This window comes from Electrophorus electricus, chromosome 7 (assembly GCF_013358815.1).
Source record: "Electrophorus electricus isolate fEleEle1 chromosome 7, fEleEle1.pri, whole genome shotgun sequence".
In the NCBI taxonomy this organism is placed as follows: Eukaryota; Metazoa; Chordata; class Actinopteri; order Gymnotiformes; family Gymnotidae; genus Electrophorus; species Electrophorus electricus.
In genome coordinates, this window is record NC_049541.1 from 5,254,436 (window position 1) to 5,269,666 (window position 15,231).

At 44.6% G+C, this 15,231-nt stretch overlaps 3 protein-coding genes and 1 non-coding gene across 9 annotated transcripts in view; 2 read left to right on the top strand and 2 right to left on the bottom strand.

Annotated features, from left to right (window-relative positions):
• ghrhra (growth hormone releasing hormone receptor a) overlaps positions 1 to 15,231 on the top strand; it is a 34,180-nt gene that overhangs the window by 1,190 nt on the left and 17,759 nt on the right. The gene's annotated exons all lie outside the window — the stretch shown is intronic.
• Positions 32 to 1,855, top strand: LOC113584346 (tripartite motif-containing protein 16-like). The gene is made up of 4 exons (XM_035528060.1): positions 32 to 390; positions 584 to 643; positions 740 to 796; positions 1,011 to 1,855. The coding sequence occupies exons 1-4, from the start codon at positions 213 to 215 to the stop codon at positions 1,559 to 1,561; spliced, it is 846 nt and encodes a 281-aa protein (XP_035383953.1). The 5' UTR covers positions 32 to 212; the 3' UTR covers positions 1,562 to 1,855.
• Positions 1,723 to 10,801, bottom strand: eef1da (eukaryotic translation elongation factor 1 delta a (guanine nucleotide exchange protein)). 6 transcript variants are annotated; one of them, XM_027021177.2, is made up of 11 exons: positions 10,694 to 10,801; positions 9,597 to 9,644; positions 8,024 to 8,544; positions 6,156 to 6,267; positions 5,627 to 5,698; positions 3,890 to 3,955; positions 3,191 to 3,278; positions 2,965 to 3,065; positions 2,452 to 2,652; positions 1,970 to 2,164; positions 1,723 to 1,855 (listed from the first exon to the last, which is right to left on the bottom strand). In XM_027021177.2, the coding sequence occupies exons 3-11, from the start codon at positions 8,542 to 8,544 to the stop codon at positions 1,817 to 1,819; spliced, it is 1,395 nt and encodes a 464-aa protein (XP_026876978.2). In that variant the 5' UTR covers positions 9,597 to 9,644; positions 10,694 to 10,801; the 3' UTR covers positions 1,723 to 1,816. The 6 variants fall into 6 exon arrangements, with proteins under 6 accessions (XP_026876978.2, XP_026876981.2, XP_026876980.2 ...); XM_027021180.2 differs by lacking the exon at positions 5,627 to 5,698; XM_027021179.2 differs by lacking the exon at positions 3,890 to 3,955.
• Positions 14,543 to 14,625, bottom strand: trnal-uaa. The gene has a single exon. It is a non-coding gene; the product is annotated as a tRNA-Leu (tRNA).

Below are 15,231 nucleotides of genomic sequence, written 5' to 3' on the forward strand. Positions count from 1 at the left end.
TACAAGAGACCGTAGCAGTGCGGACGTTATGAGGTCGGAAGACCGGGGTGACGGTTCTTTATTAGAAGAGCAAAGGTAAACTGGCATTGTTTTACACTGGTCAAAGGGGGACATTGCACCAGTTTTCAGAAGGAGGGAGACCTCGTCACCACCAGCTGTACTCACTGAAGTCTCTCCCGTTAACCGAATCTCAAGTGTTTTGTCCCGCCCCCATGTTTTGCTCTCGGAAGAAATGCATGGCTCTCTGTGGTCCTGCTGAACTCGAGGAAGTCCCCAGTGTTGACGTCCATCCGTACTTCTCCTTAATCATCCTGAGAAGAGCCCTCGTGGAACTGCGTGAGCGCGTCAATGACGTGTGTGACAGGGAGCTGTCCAGGATCTCTAAACTGAGTGAGTTTGGCATCATTCTAAAAGGTGAAAACTATCGTCCAAAAAGCAATCCAGTTTAGATTAATATTTTTTTGGAACATGGTACCCTTTTGGAACTTGTACGAGGATGGAAAAAGGGTCATGTCATCCATCTTCAAAGACCTGTACCAGCAGTATGTACTGTAAACACTTTTGATGTCCTTCCTGCTTGTAGTTAAAGATGAGCAGAGTCTGTCAGCTGAGCCCGTCTCTGTTCCCAGACATGCTGAAATAGGTAACACCTGCCATACGAAATCTGACCTGGATTGTTTTTATGCAAGGTACAGACAGTGTGCAACATGGGCTAATAACTGTCTTTAATGGCTTTCAGTTTCTCCTGCAGATCTGCCACAAAGCGAACCAAAGACCAGGGCCGACTTTTTACAGCGTAAGCATGTACAGATCACCTTTCAAAGCTGCCAGTGAGAAAAACGACGCGAGCTCTGGTCACCCTCTTAAGTAGTACCCACTTCAGTGTAATGTTAGAGCTCAATAAATCGATAAAACACCATGGCTCACCCTCACCCAGCCGGGTCGGGAGCCGCGCTTGCGTAGCCGCCCACCGTAAACGCTGGTGTCAATTTTCTCGTCTCAATCCGCAGACTGCTTCGACGTGACATTGGACCCGAACACGGTCAACTCCTACCTCTGCCTGTCCGACGGGAGCCGGAGGGTCAGCGCCACCTACGAGTCGCAGCACTACCCGGACCATCCTGAGAGGTTTGCCACCTGGGCACAGGTGCTGGGTAGGGAGGGCCTCTCCGGACACTGCTACTGGGAGGTGGAGTGGGGTGGCAGTGGTGGGATCGCTGTCGGGGCAGCCTACAAGGGGATCACCCGGCACGGAGGGAGTGCGGATGGCAGACTGGGCTGCAATCCAAAATCCTGGAGTCTGGACCTATCTGATGGGCTTTGCACATTTCAGCACAATAAAACCAGGATAGACACACCTACTCCAATTTCACCCAGGATAGGAGTGTATCTGGACCACAAGGCCGGGACGTTGGCCTTCTACTGTGTCTCTCCAAGAGGGGACACTATGACCTTGTTACACAAAGTGCAGACTACCTTCTCCCAGCCACTCTACCCTGCATTCTGGGTAGGACAGGGCTCCACTTTGAAGCTGTGTCCCATTTTTAACTTCTCAGCTTAGGTACGGAGATGCACACTGCATCTACTTTGCACATTTCTATTTATAAAAGAGTAGCCTGTGTCTGTGTGACTTAGAAAATATGGGGCATAATGGGGATAATAAATGAATAAAAAAAAAAACTTTACGAATGTATAAACTGGAAAAAAACAGCATAAAACCTCTTTGTCCATAAAGATTAATTTGTTTATTCATAACTGTGCGATACAAAAGCAGCAGTAACTAAATGAGGTGGTGTAGTGATTGTAGAGGATGAGCTCAAATCTTATTGAAGGCAGCAACGTCAACACTCTGGACCTATAATAGGAAATCGCACCATAAAGAGGAGTAAACATGCAGACGGACTAAACATGCAAATTCTGCTTTAGTCTTTGGTTGAACTCATGAATGGGCTCCACACGTAGTACTCACATAGTCCTCGAACTTGGTGATCTCTTCCTCGAGTATGTCCGTTCCAACCTTGTCATCTTCTACCACACAGCTGATCTGTAGCTTCTTGATGCCGTAGCCAACGGGGACGAGCTTGGAGGCTCCCCACAACAGCCCATCCATTTGCACCGAGCGCACACACTCCTCCAGCTTGGCCATGTCTGTCTCATCGTCCCACTGAGAGGAACAGGCGTGGAAGAGGAAGATGCAGGCCAGAGAGGAAGGGAAGGTGGGAGAATACAGGATTTTATATTTTAAATTTTTTTAAAAAGTGAACAAGACAGAATCAGTAACCATCGTTAAGTTTACCAGAACAGGCTGGAATATCAAAACAATGCAGAATCATCTCCCTAATAGACTGATGATGAGAATTAAATGTACTTGCTTGATAATGCATTGTTTATCTGGACCGAGAGGCTAGAGTAAAAGCAGTAAAGCAGAATCTACTCTGGACGAATGCGTACAGGCTTGACGTCGAGCAGAATGGAGGACTTGGCGATGAGCGCGGGCTTCGTGGCCTTCCGTGCCGTGTACTCCTGCACTCTCTGGGCCTTGATGCGCTCTGCCTCTTCGTCTTCCTCGTCACTGGCGAACAGGTCAACGTCATCGTCCTCCTCCTCTTCCTCTTCTTTCACCGCCACTTTGGGGTTTGAAGCGGGAGCGGTCTGTATTGAGGAGGAGTGCAAAAAGAAAGCGAACCCAAAAAAAAAAAAAAAAGAGTACACTTTGACTCAACCCGACTGTGACGGATAGCCCTGATACCAGCTCCATCTATCCCCACAGAGCTGTGGACCTGCTGCGCTTTCACTGTGGAGTTGATCGTACTGGGATCTAGTGAGCTCCGAGGGCGCAGCTGGGCTGTACCCGGCCTTCTGTTGAGGATCGCCGCACGCCCGCTCCACGGCCCGCGTGCGAGTGCCGTCAAACGGCGGAGGTGCTGCGGATGGGCGGACGGCGACGCGCCTGCTTTCTCTCACCTGGGGTGCCGGAGCTGGTTTGGGAGGCCGACTCTGAGTCTTCTCCAGTAGAGTCATTCTGGACTCCAGTTTGGACAGCATGGCCCTCAAGTCATCCACCACTGACAGGACGGGTCCCAAAAAAAGCGTAATGAGGGACGGTGCTCATGTGAAGCGCGCTCCAAGCAATATTTTGTAAAACAGTGCAACGCCATTTATATACTTCTTTTCAGTGCGACCACCGCACCTTTGTGCAGGTTCTTGTTGTCCTGTTCCAGGTTCTTCAAGCGTGAGATGAGTTCACTCTGGTCTTCTGATTTGTTGGCATTTTGACTCTACAGTCAAAAAAACAAACAAAAAGCACAGTGGGGGTCAGAAACAGTAATTGCAGGGCAGAGAGACAGACGGTTGAGGCGGGTGCAGGTCTAGCGAGCGCGACGCTAAGCTGTTGCGGAAGACGCACCACGCCTGTCTGCAGACAAGCTGAGGCAAGGGCTGGTGCTCTGTGCGCAGCTTCAAACGCGAGTCCTGAGTGTAACGTCTCCGTCCCGTAGACAGCCAGAACGAAGCTGTGCGGTAAAGGAAAATGCAGCATGGACGCAAAATGTCAAAGGCTACGTGAACAGGGACTACGATCCGAACTTCAGAGTGGGCCACACAGAACCATGCAGTTTGAGCCTGCCAAAAGCCAATAAGACCAAATACTTCCTAAATATGTTTGTAGTCTTATTCGGTTAATAAATGTTTCTAAAATGCCTTGATTCAAAAATCAAACACCATCACATGCATACTTGTGCGCGCATGCATGCGCACACACACACACACACACAGCGGACAGGCAGTGAGGAGGCTGTGGCAGCACGATCAGGCGTGTGGGGGCGTGTGCGTGTACGCACACGCCCGCCCGTCTCCCTCATGCGCTTCACTCTGCGGCTGTGCCACTTACGGTCCTGCGCTCACGGGGCTTCTGGGCACGGGGGTGCCCTTTACCCGGCTGCAGGGCGGCCTTCACCTGCACGCCAGCCCCCCAGGAGAGGACAGAAAATGGAGGAAAACAGAAATGTCACCTGGGTCATTTAAATATACCACAGTTTGAGTTCAAAACAAAACAATAGAAAGACACTGCATTTCAAATGTAGGAGGCAAAATCTGTAATGAGAACTACCAAACGACCTGCTCTTCAGAGAACAAGGTGTGTTTTTGCAGTCCCCTATTCCTTTTATCCATGTACAAGTGGAAATACTCCAGCAGCCTATGCAAAACTTTAATAATGCAGTTACAGTGACAGTTGAACCGTTTTTAAGGCTGGAAACGCACACCACCACACAGCAGGACAACTGCTCATCTAACCCTAGTACATGCTGCGCATTAAATGAGAACGAAACCAAGCAAGTCACAGACACAAAACACGCCTTCAGGCAGGTGCCAAGGCAACACTCTCCTTACGGCACCTCAGACACTGGCAGCCTGTTGCAGCATACTGGGAAACGTAGGCACCAGCACAAACTGTCTGCATATGCAGACGGATAAACCACAGAGAAATGAACCGAAGACATGAGGCAAGCCACAAGACGTGCTTTCGCACATGCAGCACAAAAGCCAACCACTTGGGACAAGTGTCATTGCTCTCAGTAAACAATGCCATTATTCATAGTAAAACCAAGTTGCAGACAGGATCGATACGTGCAGCCAACACTCATGCAACAGGACAACTGAATGGCGACCCCGTCGGCGAACCATAGAAAGGCAGGAGGACCGGGCGAGACAGGCCAGCGTGACCGCCTGTGGTGCCAATGCTCGCCTGTGAATGGGCAGCAGAAGAGCCCCCCCACCACAGGACGGACAGTGCTGCTACAGGCAAGCTACGATTTAAAAGTCTCCTGCCGTGATGGCGACTCCCACCGGGGGATTGTTAAAATGTACCAAAAATACAATCAATCATTTTACATAAGGTATTGTATTAGATCAACAAACCTCATACTTCAAGAAACCCACTATAAATGCAATAGAAGTGAAGCTCAAGCACCATTTACTGCCATGTGCTGTTCACCGTTTACTGAAATGCAGCAACACGATAGCAGTAGCAGCAGAAGACTTCAGACTTGGTAACTGGTAAGCGCCCCATGCATCCTCTGCGACCCTTTGGCTGGCAGGCAGGAATGCTTAGTAGGAGAGAGGCGCTGAATCTCTGCTGAAGGAAAGTCACACAGGGCGCTGCTGGACTCAGCTAACACGTGACTGTGTGTGTGTGTGTGTGTGTGTGTGTGTGTGTGTGTGTGTGTTTGTGGGGGGGGGGGGGTCCCCCTGCCCCTATTGTAATTGCCCATTTCTATTTGAGGAGTTTTTAAATGCAATTTCCATCCCAATCAGGGACACAAAGTCAGGTACTTCAGGGGCGCCTTGAGTGACAGCCAAGAGTGCACACACAGTCACAGTGACAGACATCAGGGCCCCGTCTCGTGTTAAAATAATCTTAAATTAAAGACATGGCATTCAGTGTGATGCTTGCTAGATCATTTAACTATGATCTTTGTTATATGATGCTTTAGGGAAACTTGTCCCAGCCCTGTTATAAATATACCAAAGTAAGACTAGATGAACACAGAACGCATTCCTAATGAATAAATATTTGCATCTTAAATTCTGATTAGGGATTGGGGGTTGGGGCGGGGACTATACTCACTCCGGCTAGGGACTGCTGGACAGTCTGGCGGGCTTTAGCAATGTCCTGCAGGATGGCACTAGCATCTGTCTCCTGAAAGGGCACAGCAGGGTAGAGAAGGCCAAGTCAAGGGGACAAGCAAGAGGCAGACAGGGAGAAGCCACGCAGGAAAACACACACACACACACACACACACACACACACACACACACACACACACACACACACACACACACACACGTTCTGTCAGCTGCGTTTAGGCAGAGTGGCCATGCCATTTGCCAGGGATAGGAGAGGACTGAAACGAGACACCGTGTTTCCCCTGCCTGTCCACAAATGTACAAACAGCAGCTGAGCAAAACAGGCAAAAGGTTGCCATCAGGTTCCCCACGCCTGAAATATTAATATAGCACAGTATGGGCAGTCACAGCTATAACCGGGACTGGCACACATGTTAAAATAGGAGTTTATTCTGACTGACTTCACCGAGTGAGAGGTCACTGGCTGGAGTAACACGACTACGCTCCTGTGGAGAGGGGTGGCAGGGTACCTGCGGGACGCCGCTCTGGACCTCAAAGAAGCGTCGCTCTGCCTCATCATATTTGGATTTGTCGAACCACACCTTGTCGTGGGCCAGAGCCTGGAGTCCACTCATGCTGATGCTGTGGGAAGGGACAGAACAAAACACAGGTGGACATGGCAATGAGAGCTGAGAGACAGAGGGGGTGAAGGACAAAGCCCAAGTTGGTTGAGCTATAATGGGTCACTGAATTCTTTAGCATAAAAGGCAGCTTGAAGAGAAGAAAACAAACAAACAAAAACACATTAATAAATCTAAGAAAGCAAAAGACTGATATATACACAATTTGGCAGAAGGTGTTCTGACAAAATAATTTAGAAATTAATCAAAATGAAGCCAAATGGAAAAAAAGCAAACCAAACTAGACACTTAAGGAACTGCAGCTATGAAATTGCTGTTCAGGCTCTACAATACAAAAATCACTGCCAATTTTAAGTGGTGGGAACAAAGAACCATTCCACCAATTCTTTAGTAGTGTTTAAAGGGGAATTCCACCGATATACTAATATAAAACCAATTAATTGCAAGTTATTAAAAAGTGCATTAGAAACTGCTGGATTCTAAATAGACTAAATACCCAAAATGCACTGGGCTTTCAAGTAAGATATTTGCTCTGCTTGCATAGCATATATATACATGGTTAAAGAAAAACTAGATAGCATGATTGCTAGTTTAGCTCCCAATTCCCACTTCTAATTCTTGCCTTGCACGAGTAGATCAGTTTAAGGGCAGAAGAAATTTCTGCCACTCAGTGTTACTTAGATCCCGGGGGATTCATAGTTTACAAAACGCCAAGACAGAAGGAAAGATTTTTTTATCCCTACATGCAGTCAGTGGATCATCCACCACGAAGAATGGAGCCCATGACAAAAACACAGCACTGGCACGCAAATTAAAAACAAAACACCATCCATGGCAGCAGTTGTGGATGTACGATTACAAGAGACAGCAAGAGGCTTTATATTACTGCACAATGGGATCTGCAGAAGGACCATCATATCTTGCATAATGACATTCATCAAACCAAGCAACTCCAAATCTCTACTCGTTTTTGATAAAATAAACAACCATGCTGCATTTCCAGGAGACACAACACTAGTACTGCTGTATGTTATGCAGATCCCCAACTGAAGCACCACAGACAGCAAGAAGCACACCAGAAACACTTGTGTACAGCTTCATATTAGGAGATGCAACCAACAGCATTATTTGGTGGAATTCCCCTCCAATACAAGAAGCTGAGATTTAATTCAATGCTGCCACTGTTTTATCAACTCCAATGACTAATTTTTACAGTTACATTTTACAATTACAAATATCTGAGCTGTAGATAAAAGTGTGTACATGCTTCCAATTCATTCAAAAGCATCTGAGGCTATAAAAGGCTTAGCAAACACTCAGCAAGTGTCCTATACAGTTACAATTAGATGGATCCAGCCTCAACAATGCACTAGGAGACCTGGTGAGGATTAGGGAAGACAATGCCATAGCCAGCAGAGGTCTTTCTCCCAGTAAATCCTATGTGCTACTTTTCTGATGACTCTTACAGAGTGCTGGTCCAGCACGCCCCAACTCTCTGGTCTGTTGGCTGGCTTTTTGCTCATTTGCTTCCATGCAAATCCAGGTAGACTGCTAGAACTAGGACTGTGTCTGCAAAGATTCTGGGGCAGCATAGCGCTATTATTATCATCATCCAGTGCATTAACGCAACCAAACAAAAGAATTCACATATGTATTGCGAATACATTCATTTCTTGAAACCAAGCAGAAAACCAAAGAGAGACGAAAGAGCAAAAAGAATGAAAACTAATCGTCCCATGCGCTGGAGCATGCCGTACTTGTCCCTGGCTCTCTGAGGGGCGCGTTCGGTCTCTGAGAACACCCTCTTCCTGCCTCCCCTGGGTCCCTGCCGGCCCCTCTGTGGCTCGGAGGACGAGCGCTGGTGAGCGCGGAGCTCATGGCCCCCCTGCGCGTGGTTCTGCTGGGTGGCCTTCCGCTTAGCTCTGAACACCAGCGAACGGTGGACCCTCTCGCCCGTCGAGGAGGATGGCGGCGGCGGCGCGCCTGACGAATCCAGCGTGCTTTGGAAGTATCCCTCGGCTTGCTCGTACATGCTGCTGTTGAACCACACGATCTCCCCCCGGGCGCCATGCAAAGGACCGAAGGCCTCCGGATAGAGGCCTCCCTCGTCAGGCCCCTGGCCCTCCGAGCGGGAGGAGCGGTGAGGTCTCCTTCTCCGGCCACCATGGAGATCGTCCCCATTGAGGGTGGCAGCGTGCTGGCTGGGACCATTGCCCGGGCCCTGTCTGTGCCCACCCGCATCCCTGGCTCGCGAATGAAAGCCTCGCTGATTCTCCATCTTATGATGCATTACAAAGACAAAGGGAAGGGCCAAGTGAAATGTAAGGAGCCAAATGGTTAGCCTGGATACATGTTAACACTCAGCAAGTGACTAGAGCAGGACAGAAAGGCCAAAAGCATGTTTAAACACTCTGAAGAGACTGGCGGCAGCAGCAGCAGCAGCCACACATCATGCCTGAGAGCAGACATTCTGGGATAGCTTTAGCTGTTTATGGGCATAAAGGCAATACTCTTCACTATTCATGAGCTCATATAGTATCTTTATGGTCACTGAAATTATTTTGATAGTGGTGATTTTTTTTTTCCCCTCCTCTTCCTGGAAAGCCATCTTGGATTGAGTGGACAAAATTAAAAGATTTTTTCAATTTCTATATCCACACAAACAATTTATGCTGCTGCTCATTTTTCAGTGTTCCTTTCCACTTCCACTATAATAACAGTCTGTTGTATATAATTAAAAAAAATAAAAATAAAAATCTTCACTTTGAACATGAAAATGATTACAACAGTTTGTACGATCCTTCACTGTGAACTCTATTGCACAAAAGATGGTATGCTCATGATATATAGCCCAGCCAAATTAAAACTGCAATTACAGAGATTAAAAGGGCACAACAGTATGCTCAGCCAAGAGCCAAAAATAATTTTCAAGTTGTTCCCATGGAAACAAGAGCCATGCTCATGCACGGATTAGCCTATACACAACATGCTGATGTGTTCTAAAACAAAACCAAACAAAAAGTCTACAAATGATGTTTTACATTAGTGCTCAAACCTAACTAAGGATCTACATTACACACACAAATGTATGAAATATAGCCTTAGTTCTAAAGTTCTATAACATAACGAGAAGCATTCTGATAAAAGGCCGTGTTTGTCCAATGCAGATGTGTAGTTTCTGACAGCCTGGATATTCTGCATGTACTGGGTGACCAGAATCAACACAGGGTCAGTTACTCTCCTGCACCACAACTGTCCATCGCTACCACACTGCCACAAACACAACATGCCACGAAAAACACGTTTTACATTCTCCGCTGAAAAACTCACCTTCTGATGTAGTCAGAGAGAAAAAGTGATGACTGGGCTTTGCAGGTTCTTGAACAACGAGCATTGCAACCATCAGAAGTAATGGAGGAAATGTGTACAGTAGGATGCAACAGTTGATGTACTCTAATTCAGTGTCTGTGGCCCTGTGTGGAACAAACTTAAGCATCTTCCTGTTCAATGTACATTTGCCATTTGTTTAGGTTTTGATAAAAAAGCGAAATGTTGCCAATAGTTGGGTAATGATTCAAAGGAAAATCACACCGTTCAAACTTCGGCAGCTTATTAAAAAGATGCTTAAGTTTTTACCATACTTAGGTTGTCCACATCCTTTCATTTAAAAATCCACTGCCTATTTTTTCCACCACAGCCTCTAACCAGTTACACATCAGTTTGCTTGTATTGGTTTTGGTGATACATGAAAGATGATGAGGGATAAAAGGGGAAAAAAAAGGTCTTACATGATCATCCTGGGCGGCATTGGAAAATAGGAGACAATGTTAATATGCCATGATTGGCAACATCATTACAGGTTACACTAGGGCTCCGTCCTAAGAGGTTAGTGCTCTTGCCTTACCAAATTAACTCAGAATGTCCGACAAACGATCAAACGATTCCTTAAACGGGCGCGTGAAGCGCAGAACCACGTGCCAGTTCATCAGCGCGCTTCCACGCGCGTGCCTTGTCAACGCGATACGCGACCACATGCGCCCGCGTGGGCTTCTGTAACCCAGCAATGAAACTCTCGAATTACGAACCCAGGCAACTGCAAGCTGTTTTTGTAATTAGCTAGTTAAAAGTTAGCATTCATGTTTGTTTGGCTTTTAATCCGCATATTACGATGTCGTGAAAGCGCGTTACACACAGCAAGCTAAAAAGTAAAAGCTTAGTCACGGAAAGCTTTTCCGTTACAAGACTATCCGCGGCTTAAGATAACTAATCCAAAGATGGCTATAGATAGACTTCCTGACAGGCTGCTTGCGTTGCGGACTCGACCACGTGGCCTAACTTGAACACCAATACTGTGGTCATGCAGTGATTCAGACTAAGTAAACCTGAAAACGCACTGTAATCCAGCCCAAAAAGTACATTTTACTTACTTTCGGATTTGTTGTACTTGACGCCCGAGAGTCCGAGTGAACGTCTACGATTGACAGTGCTGCTGCGAAAAGGACTCCTTGAGCCGGCTCGCTTTAACTTATTTTTGAAGAGGGGAAACTACCAATTTCCTCACGTTTGTCGTTGCCCAATGCATATAATATTCTCAATTCTAACTACATTTTAAGTATTTTATATGTCAATTTTCAGATTGGTTTTATGGCTTAATCGTCTTAAAAATGGAACAATACTTTTTTCAGCATACCGGCACTAGAAATACTGCCTTCACTGAAAACTTGGTATGTTCCAGTAAATAAGTGAGACGCGTTGGGTCTGTCAAAGTAGCGCCCACCTGCATCAGTTGCAAGGTGTTGTTTGTTTTCCATTTCTTTTCTTTTTTACAAATTTTGATTTTAAAAAAGGAGTCCTGGGAATTTGAGCGTGCTGTGCAGTATTTTCATTGCTCCTCGGTGTGCTTTTTCTGGAACGACAATGATGATGTCATTCCTAGGACCTGTTGGACCACTCCTCTAAATTAGGTATCGCGTCCTAAAGTGCTCCACCACTCTGTGGTTCTTCCTATGAACTTGGGAGTGTCCAGCTCATATGATTTGCATATATTTCTGTATCTGATCCTTGCCACTTGGTTGTGTATCTTGTTGTGCTTTCCATACCAGCATCTTGAATTCTACTACTAGAGTTGGGATTGTCATAGAGGCTCCTTTGCACAGTCTGTAATTCGGACAACTGTGGCAGTTATTTTGCGTCTTTTTTTCTGAACACATTTCTTGTGACCCTGTTGACTGTTTGCAACAAAAGATGTGATGGTTCTGTGATCACACCCCAATATCTTAGCAATTTTAAGAGTGCTGCATCCCTCTGAAATACTTTTTACAAATTTTGGCTTTTCAGAGTTTTTTTGTACCATGTTGCCTGAGGAAAAGAAGCTGCCTAATAATTATGCACATCTTGAGATAGGGTGTTGATATTCTTAGGCCACACCCTGCCTAGTTACACAAATACATATAAACTGGATATGCTTAAATCCAATAAGCATTCAAGTTTATACAGCTTGGATTTGGAAAATATGCATAAAATTATGATGTGGTCAAAATACTCTAATAATTGTGCACACAGTGTAAGTATCTGGTAAGCAATTCCAAAGCATGACAGATAACGTTGTCGCACCATTCTGGTAAGAAGGTGCATGGGTTAATATTTATAAATACACAGCCTGACTCACTAGAAAATCTAGCAGTTACCAGGATTGGAGTTCAAACCCATGTGGGCTTTTGCCCATTGGATCATAAGTCCAACACCTTAACCTCTCAGCCATCCTGGCACTGCTAATAACTGTTGTTCTACTGTGCACCAAGTACTAATATAGTGCTCACCTATTATAAAATTACTTCTTATTCTTTACATGTCTATGCAGAGCAATCCTACACAATGGCTGCCCATTCCATTATAAATTCACAACTTGGAGACAAACATTAATTTTGGAATGTTCACACTACAGCATTGGCAATATATGTGGCAATCCCAAGTGATGGAAACATCCAAAGGAAGAATAGCCCTGGTTCTTTAAACCAGCAATGTACAGTGACTACATCATGTAATATGTAAACACCACCAACCACATTGTGCACATATTATAAAATGAGATAATATTTTTTTATGCTACACACCTTTGCTCTTATTCTGGGGCTCCCATACTGTTTCTGACCAGTGATGACCAAGTGTGGGATACAGCTTAAGAGGATGTTTCTCCATTGGCTCTGGGATCTTCAGGTCCCTAACTTCTCAGCCATCTTGGGTCACATTACTACTGAGGATACCTGAAGTTCTTTGAAGGATGAGGTGGTGGAATTGGCACTCTGTGTTACAGAGCTTTCCAGAAAGCTGAGGAGGATGTCACTGAAGGAGTTTAACATTGGAGTTTGCACTTGTCCCCTTGTGCTCTTTGCACTTGGATTGAAGTAAAGGAAAAATCTCACTTTTGATGTAATGAGTTACTAAAGAATATATGATGGCGATTGGAAATACTCATATAGCTATTACAACAGCTATATGAAATCTATCTCTCAGACGTGATCACAGCTTAAAAACCAAAAAGCTAAAAGTTAAAAAGTATTTAATATGACTTAATTTTAATAGAATACGTTGACGCCATTGTGTGGAAATGACTTCTTCTGTTCCCAAACTTGTAAAGTACAAGATATGTTGTTTGCATTCTTCAAACAGACTTACTGTTAACTAGCAGGAATAATGATTATTTAAGCTCTGTAACTGAGGAAGTAGACCTAACTCCCCTACCATGTTGCTTTTTCTGTGACTTACACTTTGGTTCATGCAACCAGTATGAAAGTGACAGACAAACATCTGAAACAGATGTGGATCATATGGATATCTGAGTGGTAGGTTTGTATGCAGTGTTTTCTTCTCTGCTGTCTCATGGAATTAATTTTTCTATCATGAGTAAGCTCCATGATGGCTTCTCAAAAGAACCAAAATAAACTATTGGTAAACAGATTAATTAATCAAAATAGAGTTATTATATTTAAATTAACCTCAGTGGCATTTGAGCTGGCTAAACTCTAATGCAGTTTTTGTGGAATTATTGTTCCATTCCATGTGTTGCTACAGGATTGTAGGGTGGACATATGTTTAATTAAATACTTTCATTTGCTAAATTTAGGGCATTTGGATATTTTACAATGATAAATGTTGCTTTCTGAAATACAAATTAACGTGCAATCCTCGTTTTTTTCTCTTTGCATTGTCATTGTGATAACACAATGTCCATTATTTGCAGCTATTGAAAATGCAGCGTAAAACCATAATTAACTCCTAGTTTGTGTAGAATTGGGCAGGCAAAGCAAGAGATGGAGGCTCAGTGTTTTGTAGAGCTTGTCGAGGCTTGCAGCTTGCTATATTCATGGCTATCGTGTCACTGTATGGCCTTAACATCCTGCCAATTTTCTGTCACATTGCACTTACCGTGACATGCACATATTTTTATTTGAAGAAAGCACACATAAAATTAATCTCTCCTCCAGTTCCTTTTTCTCAGATAGCAATGTGCACATCTAGAACCATCAAACTGGAATCTCGCCTTGCTCATGTCACCCAGAATTACTGCAATCAGAGGGTTCCGACTGCTCTAATGAGCCCTTATCACCCACTGGAAAGTGAGGCCAAGGTTGAACCACAAGCAGGATGGCCACGTGTTTAGTCCAGCAAAGTGACACCCATTGGGGCTCAAGCCTGACTAGCAGACGCTAACATATGCCAAAAGGCTAAAGCTCTGGGTTTCTGCACGGAGCTTACATTATGGTGTGACACTCAGTAAATTAGACAGAAGAACAGATCAATTTAAAAGGAAATGAGTATATAAGCATGTTTTAGATTTTACTCCATTGCAATTAACAGCATTTAGCAGTATTATATAACTCCAAATATAGACTTTTAAATATGATGTGGGTGACTTCATGAAGCCAGTGAAAACTTTAGTTTTCTAGTAGTATGTACAGGGAAGCCTGCCAAGAGTGAGTTGAGTAGTCCAGTCTTGAGGTGAGAAAGGACTGGATAAGCAATTGCAAAACATTATAGACTGTTTATTTTTAAATTGTTAATGGTCAAAATTGAACATAGAAACAGAACATAAGTGATGTGATAAACATGACATTGCCATAGAGACCGCAACACTTTGGGTCAGTTGGTGTTGCATGGAATTCCTGTGAGCTATCACTGTGAGAATACAACCGGTAATTAACGGCTGCCAACAAATGTGGCTATTGCTTTTTGCCCGTTAAGTGCTTTTGTTCAAGTTGTGAGCTAAATCTAAGCATTGCCAGGGGTGGGGGTCGAACCCACGCAGACATTCATCTATTGGATCTTAAGTCCAACGCCTTAACCACTCGGCCACCCTGGCACATGGAATAAAGCATACAGCTGATGCTTTTATATATATATATATATATATAAAAAAACCCTTACAATTATGTATGAGAACAAACTGCACAATTGAGGGTTAAGCACCTTGCTCAGGGGCCCAAAAGGACAACTTGGAACTGGTGGGGCTTGAACCAATAACCTTTTAATTAAAAGTGAAGTGCCTTAACCACAGAGCTACCACTGCCTGTAGCACATCCAGCGGGACTTACAAAAGTGCTTTGTCATTTACTCATAGAATACATTCTAGCCAGTAGAGTAAGTTAGAGTCTAATATACCAATGATCTAGAATACTGTAGAAATACAGGGATCAATGCTGATGCCTAGAAGTGCAAAATTCATAAGATCTATCTCAGACAATAAGTGCAATAAACAATAAGTACTAGAGTTTGTGGACTGTATGGGACTCTGCTGTCCGGACAGCAAGCATAAGTTCATTGCACCATCTAGGAGCCAGGACAGAGAATAGTCTTGATGCTTGTCTTCTATGAGACTTGAAGCATGGTGTTTCAAGCTGATCTTAGATTTGGTAGGTTGAGCTGACTAGTGTAAAACTTCAACTTGCTAAATGTTTACAACCCAAGG

What these genes read in the sequence shown, in the direction of transcription:
- eef1da (XM_027021177.2), bottom strand. Translation starts at nt 8,544, where the DNA reads ATGGAGAATCAGCGAGGCTTTCATTCGCGAGCCAGGGATGCGGGTGGG. An exon ending in TCCAGCAGTCCCTAGCCGGA is followed by an intron (nt 3,956 to 5,626) that starts GTGAGTATAGTC and finishes GCTGGCGTGCAG; the next exon opens with GTGAAGGCCGCCCTGCAGCC. An exon ending in AACCAGCTCCGGCACCCCAG is followed by an intron (nt 2,653 to 2,964) that starts GTGAGAGAAAGC and finishes TCCTCAATACAG; the next exon opens with ACCGCTCCCGCTTCAAACCC.
- LOC113584346 (XM_035528060.1), top strand. Translation starts at nt 213, where the DNA reads ATGTTTTGCTCTCGGAAGAAATGCATGGCTCTCTGTGGTCCTGCTGAA. An exon ending in GTCCAGGATCTCTAAACTGA is followed by an intron (nt 391 to 583) that starts GTGAGTTTGGCA and finishes TCCTGCTTGTAG; the next exon opens with TTAAAGATGAGCAGAGTCTG. An exon ending in CAGGGCCGACTTTTTACAGC is followed by an intron (nt 797 to 1,010) that starts GTAAGCATGTAC and finishes CTCAATCCGCAG; the next exon opens with ACTGCTTCGACGTGACATTG.